This window comes from Physeter macrocephalus, chromosome 6 (assembly GCF_002837175.3).
Source record: "Physeter macrocephalus isolate SW-GA chromosome 6, ASM283717v5, whole genome shotgun sequence".
Taxonomy (NCBI): Eukaryota; Metazoa; Chordata; class Mammalia; order Artiodactyla; family Physeteridae; genus Physeter; species Physeter macrocephalus.
The window spans coordinates 89,081,307-89,101,112 of NC_041219.1; the positions used below are offsets into that span (position 1 = coordinate 89,081,307).

At 42.0% G+C, this 19,806-nt stretch overlaps 2 protein-coding genes across 7 annotated transcripts in view; both read left to right on the forward strand.

The window, feature by feature from the left end:
* The window catches only part of LIMA1 (LIM domain and actin binding 1), an 82,428-nt gene extending 70,522 nt beyond the window's left edge, over positions 1-11,906 (forward strand). For 4 of the 5 annotated variants that reach the window (XM_028491353.2, XM_007107459.4, XM_055085638.1 and 1 more), the window contains 3 exons: positions 608-717; positions 7,931-8,064; positions 9,568-11,906. In XM_028491353.2, coding sequence (XP_028347154.1) covers positions 608-717; positions 7,931-8,064; positions 9,568-10,576 — 1,253 coding nt within the window. In that variant the 3' untranslated portion in view covers positions 10,577-11,906. Of the gene's footprint in view, positions 1-604; positions 718-7,930; positions 8,065-9,567 lie in introns of all 5 variants that reach the window. The other variant, XM_028491352.2, reaches the window with a different exon arrangement.
* Positions 11,907-15,136: 3,230 nt separating this feature from the next.
* CERS5 (ceramide synthase 5) overlaps positions 15,137-19,806 on the forward strand; it is a 35,760-nt gene continuing 31,090 nt past the window's right edge. The window contains exon 1 of one of the 2 annotated variants that reach the window (XM_028491355.2): positions 15,137-15,451. In XM_028491355.2, coding sequence (XP_028347156.1) covers positions 15,255-15,451 — 197 coding nt within the window. In that variant the 5' untranslated portion in view covers positions 15,137-15,254. The remainder of the gene's footprint in view (positions 15,452-19,806) is intronic. The other variant, XM_024122883.3, reaches the window with a different exon arrangement.

Below are 19,806 nucleotides of genomic sequence, written 5' to 3' on the forward strand. Positions count from 1 at the left end.
GCAACTGTGTGAATGACTTCTCTGTGCCTCTTCTGAGTTTTCCATAAACCAAATATATTGGCAGGAAATTAACTTATGCAGGTGACACGTCAATGACTATGAAAAAACTTTATGGAGTCTTTTTCCATAATCTTCATCCATGGATGTTTGCTATAGGACTGACCAAAAAGAGGGTGTCAAATTATACACACTCATATACATGAGCATGTCTTATGAAATTTCTCCCCTCACATTCCCCCATTTTCCCAAGTTCAGTTGAAACGCCCCAGAAGGAGTTGTTGGGATTGCTAACTACCAAAAAGCCATCAAAATCTATAAACAGCCTTAAAAAATGATAAATGCTACAGGGCAGAAGTTTTCTTACGTAGGGTGGTTTGGATTCCCGCTGCATGTGGCAAAGGGTGAGAAAGCCTCTGAGTTGACACCCCGACTTGTGAGAGAACAGTAAGAGCATAGTTTTTAGCATTAGAATAATGCTTTTCTTCAACAGAAAAGCTATGTTCTTCCTGGTGTTGAAAGGACCTGTCCTTAGTGGAGGTGCCTAAAATTTGCTTTGGGGAGGAACCTTTTCATACTATAAAATGTCTTCCTTTTGTAACTCAAGCAGGTAACTCCCAGGTTAAGAGTGAGTTCCAGCAGCCTGTGCATCCCAAGCCACTAAGTCCAGATGCCAGAGCCTCCGGCCTTTCTGAAAGTTCTCCTCCCAAAGCAGTGAAGGTATGATGACAGTTTCTCCTGGAGCCTTGTAGACATTGGTTTACTAGTAGAGCTCATTGCATCTTTTATCTTTATGTTCATTATAACCTGTTTTTGCTTTCCTGGGGATGAAAATGACAAATAAGGGCACGCTTGAGCCAGTCACTTTCCCCGGAAATCTTGCTGCTTTTGCTCAGGTGTTTGAGCCAGGAGTGGGAAGCCTCACTGATACTGCTCCAGTCTGAAATCTGGAAAGCTCTTGAAAGAAAACCCAAAGTTAAAGAAGATAACCTGACTTTTTTTCTTGTTAAGTCCAAATTCATAAATCTATGAATGGGTAAAAACCTATAAAAAGAGCAAGATGAAAAATCTGTTAAAATCAGCCCATTGGATGGGAATGTGCAGTGTTAAAGATTTAGTGGCTCCCTGGTCTGAGAAACTTGACCATAACATGATTGGTGGTCAGCGCGTTTAAAGAAAGAATGTCTGCATTCCAGTGGGGGTTGGCCAGTCCATTTGCTTTAAAAATGGCCATTCAAATAACACTTATACTAGGTTATAATATTAGATGTTAAGGAATGTCCAAAATGTTTGTACCCTAGGAAAATTTTACTAGGCTACTCAATCTGTGGTCTCCTTTCATTCACTAATTTTTAAAAGCAGTATTTTCCCTTTCTATGAACAAGTAAATATTCCCATAAAAATAAACAAAAGATTTAAAAAAAAAATCCAACACCTGTTTTAGGCTGCTTACCTAACTTGTTTTAATTGAATGCTTTGCTAATGCAGTGCTGATTTACCCACTTGGTTAATAACAAACATATCTTATACTTCTTTAGTGTCTTCCTCTTCTGGTGCTCTCTTAAGTAGCTGGGTTTTGTTTCAAAGGTTTTAACATTTGAGAGAAACTCAATAGGTAGAATTAGTTTTTAAGGTGGTTTGTACTATCTCAACCTCATGCACACATCTGCCATGTTTCTGTCGCACAACTGTAGGCATGATTGGTCTCTTGAAAGTTCTAATGCACAGAAAGGATGGAGATACTCTGTAATGACCTAGATGGGAAAAGAATCTGAGAAAGAGTGGATATATGTATATGTATAACTGATTCACTTTGCTGTACAGCAGAAACTAACACAACATTGTAAATCAACTATACTCCAATAAAAATTAATTAAAAAAAAAAAAAAGAAAGGATGGAGGTAAGTAAGACATAGGTGAGGGTTTGGAACAAAGGGAGGAAAGGGGAGAATCCAAGAAAGGGGAGGTCGGGGGAAGAAGGTAAACACATGAAAATTTTAAAGGAAGCAGAGATGTAAGAGGGGAGTAAGGTTTATTGAAAGGAACAAAAAGTGAAGAAAGTAGCAAGAGAAAGCAAGTAAATGAGGCAGAAAGAACTGAGCTGCGTGATGGAATCTGCACATGTACTTAACATGACCCTCTTTTCTGGCCTCGAAGTTCTGCTCATGCTGGCATCAGCACTTTTTTTTTTCCAGTATCTGAAGTCCAACAAAGTAGCAAATGCCACGGGGTTAATTCCCTCTCCAACAGCAACCCTGCCCAGATGTGAGTCCTTGGGTTGTGGTTCTGGACAAAGAACAGCTAACAAAGCTGACTTGGCCATGGATTCTGTGTGACTGAGGGACTAGGGAAATTCTGTGGCTGATCTAAGAACTAAAATCTGTTCTCAAGTATATTTGAATTCTCAGTCCAGTCTTGCTTCCCTCCCTCAACTGCTGGGCCAGATCTCCTGGTCCTGGGTTGGACCTTTGGGACTCCTCCTGATTCATACTCCAGTGTCTGAGCTGATGAGCAGTGTGTGAAGGAATGCACCTCACTTAGGTCTTCCTGGCACACCAGGGAGAGGAGATGGAGGAAAAGCTCCCTCTGCACCTGCCCCAGATTCATGCCTGCCTTTTTGGCTCTGGTCACTCAGCAGTAGAATGCAGACAAGCCTGCTAGCACCAGACATACACCTCAGGTTTTGAACATTGTATAAAGACTGGGGTAAACTGGCCTCACTGCCTATGTTTGCCCATGGTCCAAAGCTCAAATGGTTATGGTGTACAGAGCTCGGGGTGGTACCCAATCACATCTCCACTTTATTTACAGGCCATTTATTTTCTCTTCCTCAAAGTTACTCTTTACATTCTGCAGGCAAGTATATAGATACTTTAGTGTTTATAGGAAGACCTGCTGGCATAACTGGTCTTACGGCTATAGACCATGCAACAGAAGTTGTTTCTCCAGTCTGGGAAATTACATACAGCTAAGAATAAACTTGTTCACTCAGAATAGATTTGTGGGTCCCACACATCCTGGTAAAACTGCTCCTTGGTGCCTGTCTGTTATTGAAAACAGGACATCTAAGGTAAAGACTCAATTCATTTCCAATTTTAGCTTAATAAAGTAAAAATACAGAAAACAAAAAAACACCCCATAAATGATACTGGTCTTTAAAAGTAAGGATTTTATCTGTTTTGAACACTGGCCAGATAATTCAGTTGATGAGACTTGGCACTAATGAAGTTGACGTTGCAGGTTCCTTCTCAAAATAGATGTTTTGGGTCTAGGGCTCGTGGGCCCTGTCGGAAGGATCAGACCCAGAGGTCTCTTAAGCTTTATGTCCTCCCATTGAAATAAGTTACTCCCTAAATGTTTCTGGGGGGAGGATAAGGAAGGAGATGTGACTGGCCCTGGGAACACCTACTGGTCTAGGATAACCCTATCCCAGGTTCCTAGGCTGGTCCTGCTGATGGATGTGTAGAGAAAACACAGCAGCCTACATGAGAGGCTGTACCCTCTGTGCCCTGTCCCTTCCTCCATGGACAGGGTAGGAGGTTTTATGCTATTTTGCAAATCTATCAGAATTATGCTAGAAGGGCATCTAGAATCTTTTCTCACTACCTACATCATTACTGCTTTCTCAGAGCACTAACCTTTCCTCTACATGTAGAGCGATCTGTTTAAGGTGTGAATATCTCCAAAATGCTTTCATAAAGAGTTTCACAGAAAGCCTAGGGGAAGGGTTAAGGCTGTTCAGAGCCAGCCCAACCATTTACTATATGGTGAAGAATTCCAATTTAATTACCCAGATATTTTGTACAAATTGGAAGGAGGAAATGAAAGGCTTTTTATAGTATTCTATCTGAGGAATGGAGGCCTGACATCAATACAGATTTTTCTTTTGATTTCACTGTGTCTAAAGGCTAATTAGCTTCACCATTTATGGCCAGCTGCTACCTGTTCCCCTCCCACACACAGATGCGTACCCCAACTGGAGCCTTCATTAGACTAAAAAATATATATGAGACAAGAGAGTGAAAGAATGTAGATGAAGTCATAAAAATTTATTGTAAAAAAGCTTTAAGTAGATGCTGATCTGCAGAAGGCCTGTAACATCCCTCAGATGGGAAAGACATGACAGTGTTTAGGGACATAAATTATTTATATATTATCTCACTCATTCCTGAATATCCTGAAGATATTATCTGCATATTTTAATTTGAAACAAAGTGAAGACTGTCATTTGTTCAAAATGCTGTGGTGAAATTATGTTCATTTGGGTTTAGCTAGCATCTGCTCCCTTCCCCAAGGGTTTCCTTTAGTTATGGAAATTTATTCCAGGACAATTGAGAAAATACTCTATTGGTTTATGAGTCGAGAATTCTGAGTTTTAATCTTAATTCTTTTATTGACTGTGCAAACTTCTATAAGGCATCTGACATCCTGGTACCTTAGTTTCTACATTTGAAAAATGGTGAGGGAGGGGAGACGAAAAAACATCTTACTAACTGAAAAATTATATTGGAAAGATAAAAAATGTCTGACATTCTAATATTGGCAGTGTTTTAAAGGTGGCTGTGCAAGTTGAGGCATGCCATGACGGCCTGGTAGGGGTGTGGGCCAGGCCTACCATAACGGTAGAGGTTTGGGCACTGACTGTGCTTCCTGCTGTCTGAATAGACATGGGGGTGATTACAGAAAAGTGGCTGAGAGCCCAGGACAGAGGAAATAAAGGGAATGCACAGCCACAGCCACTCTGACTTGGCATATTACCATGTTGGGCTCCTCTTGTCTTTTTGATGCTATAAGGGCCCTTGGGCAGCTGCCGCATCAACCTTCATTAAATAATATTGAAAAGGGTGTATGTAAAAAAGGAAGAGGAATAATGGGAATCTGGTAGGTCTGGTGAGGTAGAAGCTTGTGGTTAGTCAGATATTTGAGCTAGCAGTCCATTAATTTGATGTTAAGGAGAGGAATGCCTTTTCACTTGTTGTGGGTGAAGGCTCCATTCAAGAGGGAGCCACGGGGAGGGTGGGGGTCAGGTGTGGGAGGTAGAAAGACACTAAAGAATTGTTAATGAGACGCTCCTTGCGTGAAGGCTATAAAAACTATCTCTTCTGAGCTGGTACTCTGATGTAGCCTCAGGTAGATGTGAGTGAGGCTGATTTTGCCACCATTAGCAGAGTTACTTGAAAAAGAAAGAAAATGTGGTCTTATTATTCTTGGATGAGTCTGTAACTGAGTTTCAGCTCAGCTGCAGAAAAAAGCCCTCCAGGGCACACCAATGCTGTGTATTCATTGAAGGTTCCTGTTTGTCTCTTCCAGCTTCTGCTTCCTGCTCCCGGTACCTAATTTCTGCTCCTGCCTTCCACTTTCCTCCTAATGTGAGCTCAACTTGCAGCTTTCTCTCAGGTTTTCCTTTCTATTCACTGGGCTGCACCCTTCTCCTACCGTGTGTTCTGTGTGTGTGTGTGTGTGTGTGTGTGTGTGTGTGTGTGTGTAACAGAGGCATGCTCTATAGGCTTCCAGTCTCCTTTAGCAGAATAATACCCATTTCCTCCTCTACCGTGGGAAATTTCTGTCTTCTGCTCTGTCTTTAGCGACCAGAATGAGCACTTATTCTCCTAAGTATTATAAATACAATATTCATCCTGCAACTGAAAAAGATTTTCAATCTGATAAATAAATACATTTGTCCTATTACTTTTACATTGTCTGAATTGTGATTTGTACAGCCACTCTCCAGTGGCTCCAGTTGTACTATTACACCCAAATTTTATTCTGCCTTTTAATGTATTTCCTGCTTGCTAGACAAGGACCTAGTCCTTTTAGAGAAACCTAATTAAATTATGCAAGGACATCGCCACTTAGGTCCTATCTTGTTAGATGTGTCCATCCATATAAGAAAAAAACAATTTCGGAATTCCTTGGCGGTCCAGTGGTTAGGACTCCAAACTCTCACTGCTGAGGGCCTGGGTTCAAACTCACAAGCCATGAGGTGCAGCCAAAGGAAAAAAAAAAAAGCTAGAGAGAGAAAGAAAAAACAATTTTACAGTGAGGTCCTACTGCATAGCACAGGGAACTATGCTCAATATCCTGTAATAAACTGTAATGGAAAAGAATATGAAAAAGACTATATATATGTAAAACTGAATCACTTTGCTGTACACCAGAAACCAACATAACGTTGTAAATCAACTATACTTCAATAAAATAAATTTTAAAAAAAGAAAAAACAATTCTGAGCTCCAAATAACGCCCTAATATCTGCCAGCAGCATTCAGTACAATAACATTTGATCATATTTAAGTTCCTCCCTTATGCTTGGTAAACTTAAATTGTGCTGTGGTCTTTGATTCTTTAAGTTTTTCTTTTCTACTCTAACCCTAGGAATGGAGGGGCTGCTGTTAACACTCAGCCCTCCTCCTTCATTTTAAAATTCTTTGGTGCTATTTGGGAGCACTAATTTTATTAAACTCCCTTTTATAGATATTAACCTTTACTTCCATTTTATGCCCATTTTTTACTCTCATTTTCTGTTCAAATCTACTTGGAAAACCATTCCTATTTTTGCTTTACTTCTAATGAATCATAGGGCAAGTGAACCAACAGTCTGAATTTTTTTATGGGTCTATTTTCGGATTTTTTAATCAAAATTCTGTCTTACCCATAAGCTGGTTTATCTTAGGCTTACCTTAACCATTCGGGCCCTGGGCTTTGGGACTAAATTGTATTATTTACCACCATACTGGTCTTGGTGGCAGAGGCCACCAAGGTGCCTGAAAGAGCTTCCAGGCCACCTTAACTAAAGCTGCTTCTGCATTTACTGGTTGAGCTGTTTCTGTTGGGACAAGTCAAGAGTCACACACACCTAGGGACTTCTTATCCCCACCCCTAGTGGCCATGTAACTATTTCTTATCATGTAAAAACTTATGGTTTTGGAATTCTAGCTTTCATCAGTGCTAATACAACCTACTTTATGTAGTTTAGGACTGAGTTTACCAGCAACAGCTGTGCTCACCCCGCCCATATTCCACACTTTACAAATAGTTCATGAATCCCCATTATGACTCACCCCCCTACCCAGTACATTAGTTTTATTCTCCATTTGGTGTTTTAAAAAGATTATAGAACCTATAGCTTTATTGGGCTATGCTTTCTTCTGAAATCCTAATAAAATAGTTTGTGTCTCTTAAAATGTTCCATTTATGTGTCAATTTTGCTTTATTTAAAAATGTTATGTCTAGTGGGTTGAGCAAGTCAAGATTATATGCAGAGGGGACTGAGAGATGCTTTATCAAAGTGTCTTTTCCAAATATTAAAAAAATGTCTCTATGTGTATAACTGAGTCACTTTGCTGTACAGCAGAGATGGGCACAACATGGTAAATCAACTCGACTTCAATAAAATAAATAAATAAAAAGATTTTTAAAGTCTTTTAAAAAGATTTTTAAAGTCTTTTCCTACTTCTCAAAGCCAAATGCTTTCTCTCCTTGAAAGTTACCCCCTTCAGAATCTGGTCTTTAAAAAGTCTGTTCTGCTTCTTATTTGGCACTTGGATCAAATCATCAAACTTTTTTCTTCTGTATGTGATGACATTTTCACCTCATTTCCTGTGTGCGGAATCATTTTGTGTGTACTTGTGTGTGTGTGTGTGTGTGTGTGTTGGTTTGTCTAAGCCTTTCTCTGCAGTCCAGCCCTAGTTCCACCCATCCTCAGTGGCTGCTGCACTTACGGCAGCCAGACAATCTGAGTAAGGAATTCAGGAGAGCCTCTTGGCTTTAAAGAGTCAAGCGATAGAATTGCAGTAGGCTTAGTGTTCCTCTGAGAATTGACAGACCACGTAAGGGAGCCCTTAGATAACAAAGTAAATCCCGGGGCCCACTTCAGCAGAGTACTAACTCATCACTGCCTTTGCTAGCTAAAGTTGTCCTTTTCTTTTCCTAGAAGTTTCAGGCACCTGCAAGAGAGACCTGTGTGGAATGTCAGAAAACAGTCTACTCAATGGAGCGTCTCTTGGCCAACAAGCAGGTGTTTCACATCAGCTGCTTCCGTTGTTCCTATTGCAACAACAAACTGAGGTAAGCCAGACCAAAACAAGCCATCTCTCTGTGTGGTTGGACCTCCAGAGGGAGTCTTTGGTTCTTAGAACACTGGTACTAAAATCTGTGGTGCTAATAGTGTGTGCTGTTGAGGGCCTCTGAAGAAAGTAAAAAGTACCATTTAATGACAGGCATTTTATATCAAATGATAATGGTGTTTAGAACTTCTTGGTACTCTCACATGTTAATTTACATGTTAGGACCCAAGCTTAAATCATGTAAGTTGCAGGTAACTGCCCCTGTGACCTAATTTAGTAGAATGTTTTCCCTTGGTATCATAGAATCATACAGTTAAGAAATCTCAAGAGGATACTTGTTGAAGCCCTTGAAATTATCCCAAACACTATATAAATGGTAAAAATAGCAATAATAATAGATCCTGAAGGGCATATATTTTTCTGTATATTGCTTCATTTTATTTTCTGAGAAAATAATTATGTATCATTTCTTCCAAGTTACTCAAAGTATGGATATAAATGTGGCAAATTGGGGAAATATTCCATATTAACTCATTTTAACCATAGAACCTTGGAGGAGGAAGTAACCAGGATGTCATTTCCTCCAGCCTTCCTTCCAGAGCAAGCACCCTTTCCAGCATACTGTTGAAAGATGTCCTGGCACCTGCGTGGCACTTCTGCGGGGGTTAATACCCCACTACAGCTAATTCCAGTGTTAGCGCTAGCTTGAAAACGTTCCCTTCTGTTGAGCCAAAATGTGCCTCTGTAACTTCCACACAGTGGTTCTTTTTCTGCCCACTGTATTTTTTTCTCCAGAGCACATTTTTCTAAATTTTTGAATTTTTATATTTCTTCTGTGGAAATGCTGTTGTTTTTATACTCCCCTTTAAAATGTGTTACCCTGTGAGAGACACCAGATGTCCTAAAGGCCTGTCCAGCACTCTTGTTAGGGTAGACCAACTTCTGGCTACTGCTTACCATTCTCCTATTAACCATAGCTTTCCTTTATTTAGTCACTGACGTCTACTCAGTGCCAAGCTTTGGCAGAGCATTATACCCATTCCTGTAAAAACATGCTTTTAAATTATAACACAAATGGGAAACTAGGAGGGAAAAGATGCAACTTTTTACAAAGGAATATCATTAAAAGTAGTTATAGGTTAGAAATACTTAGGAAATATATGAATGATCAGAGCTAGGTGGGACTACCTAGGGAGGACTTCCTGGAAGAAGTAACTTTTTCAACAGTTTTGACAGAGGGGAGTGAAATCACTTGACAATGGGAGCATGTACCAGGTGGAAGAATGTCTTGTGAAGGTTCAGACCTAGAATTGAGCATGTTTTTTATAAGGATAATAAAACAGATGTGCTTTAAAGGACATCCTCAGTGACTGATGTGCTTTTAAAGGTATTTTTCTCACTTAGCATCTTCTGAAAATACTGGAGTTGCCAGGTTTCAGCCTACTGGTGTAAATAAGAGTATACAGATTTGTTAACTTTATGCTCTTTTTTTTAAAAACAACAGTCTAGGAACATATGCCTCTTTACATGGGAGAATCTATTGCAAGCCTCACTTCAATCAACTCTTTAAATCTAAAGGCAACTATGATGAAGGCTTTGGACACAGACCACACAAGGATCTGTGGGCAAGCAAAAATGAAAATGAAGAAACATTGGAGAGACCAGCCCAGCTTCCAAATGCAGGGGAGACCCCTCAGAGCCCAGGGGTAGAAGATGCCCCCATCGCTAAGGTTGGTGTGCTGACTGCAAGTATGGAAGCCAAGGCCTCGTCCCCGCTGGAGAAAGAAGACAAACCAGCTGAAACCAAGAAGTTGAGGATTGCCTGGCCACCCCCTACTGAACTTGGCAGTTCAGGAAGTGCCTTGGAGGAAGGGATCAAAGTATCGAAGCCTAAATGGCCTCCTGAGGATGAAATCAGCAAGCCTGAAGCTCCTGAGGATGTAGATCTGGATCTGAAGAAGCTAAGACGAACTTCTTCACTGAAGGAGAGAAGCCGCCCATTCACTGTAGCAGCTTCATTTCGAACCTCTTCAGTCAAGAGCCCCAAAACCTTGTCCCCATCTATCAGGAAAGGCTGGAGCATGTCAGAGCAGAGTGAGGAGTTTGGAGGAGGTGTAGTAGCAGAAAGGAAACAGATGGAAAATGCCAACGCCTCCGAGAAGAATGAGAGTGTGGAAAAAACAACCTGGCCAAACAAGGGATCTAAAGGAGAGGAGGCAGGAAGGAGAAGTAAGGAAGTTCACAGTTTTGAGATGGGGAGTGAAAATCTTATAGAAAACGGTGCAAACTTAGATGAAGGTGATAGAAACCTTCTCACACAGCAGTCTTCACTAGAACCCAAGTCTAAAAATTGGTCTAGCTTTGCAGACAACACCTCCACTAAAGAATTCACTACTCAGAATCAGAAATCCCAGGATGTGGGATTCTGGGAGGGAGAAGTAGTCAAAGAGCTCTCTGTGGAGGAACAGATAAAGAGAAATCGGTACTATGATGAGGATGAAGATGAGGAATAACAAATTGCAATGATGCTGGGCCTTAAATTTATGTTAGTGTTAGTGAGCCACTGCCCTTTATCAAAGTGATGCACAAAACAGCTGTCTTGGCATGAGCTGTAATTTATGTGGAAGTAACTTTGGAAAAGAGTTCTTGCTTCAAAAAAATCCCATACTGTGCAGCTTAAGTGAACCAATTCTAAATGCTAGATAACATTACTTAAATCCTCTCTTTTAGCAATGATGATATATACAACTACTTTAAGGTCTTTTGGGGGTTGGGAGTGTGTATGTGTGTGTGGGGGGGGGATATTACAACAGATATGGTCCAGCTTCCACTGTACTCCCAAAAGACAATATGAAAATGGAGAGATGATTAGTAGTACATTGTTACACTAAAAATTCAGTTGTGGAATTAGGAAACATGCAGAAGGGATTTAGGGGCCTAAGCATTGTGACTGAATGCACTTTAGTATAAAGGGCACAGTTTGTATATTTTTACATGAATACCAATTTATTGTTTAGTATTCCTCTGTTAAGAGATCAAATATTTAGTCTTTTTAAAAAAATTTAGGTTAATTTTCTTACTCTGATACATATAGGGAATTTACTGCTTGCTCTGATATATATGGGGAATTTATTGCATCCTGCTTTCTAAACCACATCCTGAACTAGATTATTGAGATACAGCATAACCATCTTTTTGGAGCACCTTTTGAGCACCGCTAGTGCTTGGAGAGATTCATTGTGTCCCAAATAAGCTATGGTATTTGCCAATGAGTTTGACTACACCCCCAAGTGATTGCTTTCTTCTCTGGTGGTATCTGTGCTTCTCATAATTTACTGTAAGCTGCAGTATTTTTATAAGATCTTTTGTATTGCTTTTTGCCATGTTGCATATTAGAGCAAAGTGATGAGTTTAAAGGAGGAATAACAGAAAAAAAAAAAATGCCTTAAACCACTTGAGCTCAGATCCCCAAACCCTATATTCTACTTCTGATATCCCCTTTCTGGGACACTAGTTTTTTAATACTTATAAGCTCTGAAATGTATTGATTTTTATGGCAGACAGTATTCCTAGGGTGCAATTAAACCAGTTATAGGCCTTTTTTGGGGGATGGTTTTCTAGTATTAAGGTTTTGGAACAATATAAACTTGAGTACAGTTGTTGTACATAATTGATATTCCAAATTGTATGTTGGGGGAGAGAGGTGTTTTAAGGTATAGGCTTTTCTTTATACTGCATTTTTAGAGATTTAGCTCTGATATTTTTTAGAGATGTAAAATATTCTGCTTTCTTACAGTCTTGCTTACTCTGAAACATTTTTATTCAATAAAGCTTTTAATTTACACTTGAACTTTTCAATGTTCTTTTTCCATTATTATTTTACATTGTTACAGTCTCTCAGGACCTGCTTTTACCTTAGCAGTTTGGGTAGAAAAGGCAGATGGGTGTGATGGGTATCAAGTGAAGAGACATGCAATGTATACTTCTCACCACTAGGTGGTGGTGGTGGGCTGATCGTAGGCTTTCATCCTCCTAGAAAACATTTTTCTTGAAAATTGAAAGCAACTTGGCAAGAGAATTATTGTGTACATTCAAAATGAGCTGTTTGTTTTACCAATTCAAAATGCAATGGTGGTTTTTTATTGTTAATTGTACTCCGCATTTAATAATTTACCTTACAAGTATACCTAAATGCTAAATGGAATTTCCAAATGCCTCTGCTGAAAATGGACTTGTTTTCTACCCTGGGCAGAGGCATAGTTGTTTGATTTCCTTGCTTGCAGAGGCAACTGTCCCAATTAAGGTACCTTTTTTAATGGGAGTGTAGATTTCCTTGGAGATAGAAATGCTTTTTGAGTCATCTGTTAACATTTTCCAGGGTCACTGTGTGTTCCAGTGTGTTGCCTGGTCTTCTAAGTGCATGTCCGGGTACTACTATCTGCTCTTGGCCCCAACACAGGCTGAAGTCATTTAGAAAGCCCTGTTCACTGAACAGTTAATCCAGAAGTTCCTGCTGACATTTATAAAATATCCAATCTTGGCTTGAGTTTAGCTACATTTACTCTGTGACTCATGGCTTGCTGCTCTAACCCATCCACATTGTACTCCCTATATCTACTAACCTTATACAAAAAGTCTGAGTGCCTATGGCTGGCATTAATGGGTATCAGTTGAGTATGTCACCATATATCAGGTACTTGGGGGCTGAGATTACCCTTGGAAGAACTCCTTTCTGTGCCTTTCAAGGGCTAAGATAGACATAGGTACAGACAGTAGAGACAAGAATTCGCTCCATAATCAATATAATAAAAGGATATTCTTATCAAGAGAATGACCAGATAACACTAAACATACTTAGAAAACAAAAGAACCTACAGCCAAATAAAAAATGCTTATCATTTATTCTCTCAGCTCTCTAAATGAAGGCAACCTGTTGGACTATGTCAATGTTGACAATAGGATGATGTGAATTTTTCTCTTGGTAAAGCAGGAAAAGGGGCCAGCTTGGGACTTGAGATGTTTAAGGAGACTCTGTCCATGACTGCTACAGGGGCCAACTTAGTTCTTTTACCAGCTTGCTGGTCAGATCACTCCTGACCAAAGTGAAAACTGTACTAAATTTGCTTTCATTATGTATTTCGTCAGCAATATGTTTTCTAACAGTCAAGAGGTTGAGAAATGGTACATATGTGTTTTTCTGGGAATAGATCTTGAGACCAAGATCATTGTGTGTTAGCCTCTGCATGCTAAGTTAGCATGTTCTTTGTTCCTTGGGCCTCTGCTTTGAATTCCCATGGGATCAGAGAGAGTTTACTTCTTTTATTTATTTATTTATTTATTTTGGCCACACCACACGGCATGTGGGATCTTAGTTCCCCAACCAGGGATCGAATCCATGCCCCCTGCAGTGGAGGCATGGAGTCTTAACCACTGGACCACCAGGGAAGTCCTGTGAGTTTACTTCTTTTAAAACGTATCTTGGGGCCTCCTTGGTGGCGCAGTGGTTGAGAGTCCGCCTGCCGATGCAGGGGACACGGCCACAGCAGTGAGAGGCCCGCGTACCGCAAAAAACAAAACAAAACAAACGTATCTTGAATATAGGGTAGTTACCATTAAGCTATTTCTGGGTTTGGACGAAAATGGCTTCAAGCAGTGTGGTTCTCAGACCAGCAGCAGTGGCCTGACCTCTGAGTTTGTTAGAAATGAGAAATGCACATTCATGGGCCTACTCTGAACCTCCTGAATCAGAATCTCTTTGGATGGAGTCCAGAAAACTTTTAGCAAACTCTCCATGTGGGAGAGAGAAGCTAATGTCTGAGCTGTGGCACACTAAGGTTTGAGAACCACTGAACTAAAGCAGACCTTCTAGTCTACTCCTTAAGGTGGCTCCTGTTTTTTTCTCTCTTTCTCTCCCTTTGAAACTCTGTATCTTCTGCTGCAAGCATGCCTACTAGTATAAAGATACTCTATCTGTCCTTGGACAAGATTAGTTCTTTAATCTTTTTTCAGATCATTCTAGGTAGCCTGTGATAATTAACCTTGTAGTCAGGTTTGAACGGTTGGCACCCAGGGTTCAGCGTTCTCCAGCAGTTGAGGGACAATTTAGAATTCAATGTTTTGAAGGTTTCTTGTCTATGGCTCCCCTCCCTGTTTATGTAGATCTACAAAAGAGTTCAATGTTCAGTGTGGAAATCTAAAATTAAGGAGTTTTATAGGATAAAGCCTCAGGGTTCTGGAATCTAAAGACTTTCTAGTTCAGAAGCTCAGCTCTACCACTTGTTTATATAGCCTCGGGCAAGCTGCTCTCTGGACCTCAGTTAACTCATCCATAAAATAGTAAATACCTACTTCATAGAATGAGGAAGTTAAATAATGTGTGTAACATGTTCAGTGCAGTACCTGGCATATAGTAAACCTCATTAAACATTGGCCATCATCTACTTTTCTTTTTCCTTTATATTTTCCTTTGGATATCTTCCATTTCCTTTTCCCCATGAGAAGAATAAAAGGATTTTTAAAAGTCAATTTTGAGGGATATACAAGGACAGGGGGTTGAGATCATGGAGGGGCACGAAGAGAGAAAAAGGGTGGGGAGCAAAAAGAACGCTGCTAGTAGGCGGGACCAGCTGAGATGGCGATAAACCCTAGTGAGAGATGGGGGCTGTGAGGGAGTGGGGAGAGAGAGAGCGAGAGAGAGGTATGGCCTTCCAGGGAGCAGGAACAGCTTAAGCTGGCTGGACTGAGAAGAATGTCCCCATAAGGGAGCTATGCCTGAAATAAGGGGTGTAGCCGTAGCAGGACGGGAGAGTGAGGGAGGAGGAAAATCTTGAATCTTGGCCGAAACCGGTAGCAAAAAGGGGCGGCACGAGCCTGTGCGGGGTGGGACCAGGGCTGGGTGGAGGCGGGGCGGGGAAAGGGGCGTGGCTGGGATCGGGAGGCGGAGTCCCGAGGAGAGGCGGCCGGGGAGGCTGCGGTGAGGGAGGTGGGCGGGGAGGTGGGCGGGGAGGCGGGATGGGCGGTGAAGAAGCCCGGCCCCGCAGAGGAGGCGGGCTGAGACGTAACGGGGACAAGAAGGGGCCGGAAGGGGGTGGCCGCCGGTCCGGCCCCGCCCCGGGGCCGCTTCCCCGCGGGTTCTGTTGGCCGTGGCGGCAGCTGAAGCTGTGGCGGCGGTGGCCGCGGGGTGGGCGTAAGATGGCGACAGCGGCGGCGGGAGCCCTGGGCCTGCTGTGGGGCTGGCTGTGGAGCGAGCGCTTCTGGCTGCCCCAGAACGTGAGCTGGACCGACCTCGAGGGGCCAGGCGACGGCTACGGCTACCCGCGGGCCCGGCACATCCTCTCGGTGTTCCCGCTGGCGGCGGGCGTGTTCTCCGTGAGGCAGCTCTTCGAGCGGTGAGAGCCCGCGGGCGAGCGGCGCGAAGGGCTGTGGGCGCGGGCTGGTGAAGCCGGCCCGGGGGGAGAGGCGGAGGTCGAGGACCGGAAGACGAACAGCAGGGAAAGCCCGGAAGCAGGAGGCTGGGAGAGCCTGGGCCGCGCGCGGGATGCTCCGAGGGTGGCCTAGGTGGTCGTGGAGCCTAGGTAAAGACAGGGAGTTTGGGGCTTGGTCATTGAAAGAGTGAGAGTCGAAGGGGACACTGGACCCATTCAATTTGAGAGCCCAGGATGGGTGTCTCATAGGCCTCTCCCCAACCTCCAAGGATTCTGCAGACCAAGAAACAGGTTGAGTGTGAGCTGCGACCGAGAACCCGAGGCGGGAAACAAGAAAGGGCTGCCAGAACCAGAACTAGTTGGGGGCATGGAAGCTGAAGGGTCGGCGCAAGAGCCAGACGTTCCAAGCCGAAGGAATGGGTTCATGGGAAGATAAGATTTGTGAGGGCACTTTAGTTCCAGAGAGTTGAGGGGCACAGGATTAGTTAGGCCCTAAGCCTTGGTTCTTCACACCGCATGGACGCGTGTGTGTATGTGTGTGTGTGTTTCAATAAAATTCTGCCAGAGCCCGTAAGAGAGTAGAAATATGGTAGGGATAGGGTGTGGTGGAGCCTGAGGCTTCCAGAGTATGGAAAGGTGTCAAATTAGTTACAGGAACAGGCCTTGGAGGCCTGAAATGGAAGGAGGAGTGGTCATGTTGAAAGGATGGAGAGCCTTAGGGCGTATGAGACAGCAGCTGTATTGAGACAACAGCTGTATTGAGCCAGCTTCTAAGTGACCATGTGTTCTTGACAAAAAGTGTTTTCACTTTTCATTGAGTGAGCGGCTCCTGTCTGCTAAGATAAAGATATCCATTGAGGACTTGTGGTGATTTTACAATGTGGACTTATAGCTGTGAGTGATTTTGATCTAGTCTACTCATACTCCGGGAAAGGTGACTTCTTTCTGCATAGGTCTCAGGTAATGAGGATGGCACTTTGACATCTTTTGTTCCTTTGGCCTATAGAGTAGGAATGCCCTTTAGAGGATGGGACTATATTGCAGATAGACTACTCTGTTATTGTCTGAAAATCTAATATTATCTGCTTTGGATTACTTCTTTGATTTGCCTACTATTTCTGACACAAAAATCTTTCAAAATATATGTTATATGTTTCTCACCATTCATCCATTATTTAACAGTGTTTATGTATTGTCGTCAAAGTGCTGTGCCAGAAGTTTAAGTATAGGCGTTGTATTAAGTATTCCTGGGGTAGAGGCACAAACCACTTGTCCCTCTTAGGAGTAACCTAGGTCCAGGTACTCTCCACCTTCTCATCTGTATATGAGAGCAAAAAAAAAATAGAGAAAGACAGTATAATGACTGAAAAGGAAAATACACAATTCAGGAGAGAAAAAAAAAGTTCATTGTCCTAGGAAAGGATTCTCTGCTTTTCATATAAATATATACTAATATGGAAATTTCCCCAAGTTATTGGTAAGAGGAACTAGCTTGTTGCTTCTAAACACTCATTTTATATAAGCTTGCATATATCTTCAGATTTCCCAGGAGTGCCCCCAGGTGACTGTGAAGACAGACATATCCCCTGGCACAGCCACTGGAAAGGATCCTTTTTACCTGTGGGAATTCTGTCTGAATGTTTCTGTGGGGCTCCAGTGTCAGGGGAGAAGGGGTGGATGGGAATACTGATGTGAAAGCATTCTAGCATGATATTCCTTGGCTAGTAAGGACAGGTACCTTGTTCATGTCATGTTTGACCTTAGGAAAGTTTAAGCCTAGAAGCAGTCTTGCTACTTTGTTTCTCTTTAAGACCTACCACTTTAGTTAGCAATAGAAATTACAGCTGGATTACCAGTTCTTCTCTTATTGTGCTGGATTTCCATAAAGGTAATAGAAGCCACTCTTAGAGTATAGAAAAAGATATATCAGAAATATTGGTTCATTTATTCTCTTTCCTACATTTTCTCCTTTCTCAAATCCTAACTACTTAGTTTCTAAAAGTGATTCATATAATAATCATAAACTGTAAGAGCTAGAACTCCAAGCTCCATTTATATAAATAGTAAACTAAGGCTTAGAAACATTTTGTAGCTTTTCAGAGGCTGCATACTCACCTGGGGGAGGAGGTAGAACCAAGATCCAGAGTGTTTTCCCCAGCCCCATTCTCCTTCCACTGTATGATGTGGCCACTTTTCATATTCCTCAAAACCCCCTTTCAAGAGTTAAGATTTAACCTGCCGTTCCTACTGTTCTAGGATTTGGAGAACAAATCCATGTACATCTTATTCTTGGTTATTTAATATAATGTGTTTGACCTGAAATTTGCATTTTTTGCTTCAAATTGTTCTGCATATATTAATGTTTTACACTATGCCCTTTGATAAATTATCTCTGTGTTGATTTAAGAATATCCCAAAGAAAAAATATAGAGTTTACAGTTTATCCTTACTTTCTCTTTCTTCTCATCAATCACACCAAGCATTTGTTTATTATTATTATTTTATAATTTTATTTATTTATGGCTGCGTTGGGTCTTCCTTGTTGCGTGCAGTCTTCCTCTAGTTGTGGCGAGCGGGAGCTACTCTTGGTTGGGGTGCACGGACTTCTCAATGCGGTGGCTTGTCGCTGCGGAGCACGGGCTCTAGGCGTGCGGGCTTCGGTAGTTGTGGCACATGGGCTCAGTAGTTGTGGCTCGAGGGCTCTAGAGTGCAGGCTCAGTAGTTGTGGCGCACGGGCTTAGTTGCTCCGCGGCATGTGGGAGCTTCCTGGGCCAGGGCTCAAACCCATGTCCCCTGCATTGGCAGGCGGATTCCTAACCACTGCGCCACGAGGGAAGTCCCCATTTTATTCTTTAAGTTCCCACATTCCCTGGAGAGCTGTAGCCTCATCTGATAGGGACAATTTGAAAAGCCACCTGACCATATATTAATGTATCTAGCTATTTTGCTAAAGAACTGCAGATAGGAGATTATTACCTACCCAAGAATAGAGGCTTTTTCCTTTGTGGGCCTCTGCTAAGTGGTTGCATTATGGTGGCCTGCACCTTGCAAAATACCTTAGATGTGGCATGTGGTCAGTAAATTCTGATTGAATGTTTGAGAAGGGTCCACCCTCGTCTACTCAGATGCCCAGAGGAGTAACTGGAATCTAGATCTTCAACATGAAATAGATGTTTGGCTTCACTGAGAGAGACAAAACTATAATTCCTTTGTTTCTGTTAAATTTCACCATACTGTATTTGCATGTTGTGCACCTTTCTGCAGTTTCTTTTTCTTTTTCCCTACCCGCCATGCACACACTCATGGTACTCTATACCCTATCAAAAGAGAGGTAAGAAACTCTTCCACCTGTCCTTTAAAACTTCTTTTAATATTACATTGATGATTGAGACCTGAGGGAATGAATAGTCCCAGCTAGGTCTGCCGTGTCTTACTTAAATTGGATCTTAAAGGTAAAATTGTTTGAAATTTAATATCTAGTCCCTGAGCACTTATTCCTTGGGATCAAGTATGAGCTTGAGACTTAATATTGATATCATCAGAGCTACATAGGCTCATTTATTTTGAATATGGTATTGCAATAGGAGCTTTATGTTGCCAGGAGAAAATTGTTTTGTGAATTATACAGGAGACAGATTAGAGCTCTCCTTGCTGCTCATTCATTATTCCAGTCCCCTCTTCTCTCCTGTTACTTCCAAGGCAACCTCACTGGCATGTCTAAGGAACTTTCTCAATACCATTCTCTGGCACAGGGGACTAACAGACTCACTTACTGGCCTATCTTGTAACTAGAAACAAGAGCAGTGACTCACTTTTTTGTGCACATTTCTTAACCACTCGTTTCATCTTCCTCTTGTAAACTTTGCTACCTCTGCTGCATGCTGCCCTTTTTTTTTTTTTTTTTTCCCCTGTTCTTCCCCACTTCTGCCAAGTGGAGGAAGAAGAACCTTTTTCCTCTTCCTGACAGACCTGCTGCCTTCCTTCTAGGTCCATGTCATGTCACAACATTGTGACCCAGTATTAGTAGGTCCTCCAGACTAGAGATAGGTGTTGGGAGGAATGGACATAGCTGCTGACTAGGTTGTAAGGGAGATTGCCCATTCCACTACATCCCTAAAGGTATTCTGTTGGGCCTCATTGAATTGTAAATCACAGAATTAAGTCAGGTTTGCAGATCCAGCAGAGTGAGATTGAAAAAGATGGTCACATGGCTCTGCCCTTATCTAAGAGCCCACCTCTTACTAAGCTCCAGATGATCAGAAGCCTTATGTGTCCCTCCTCTCTCCTGGAAAAATTTCCCCAGCCCTTTCTGTGCAGTG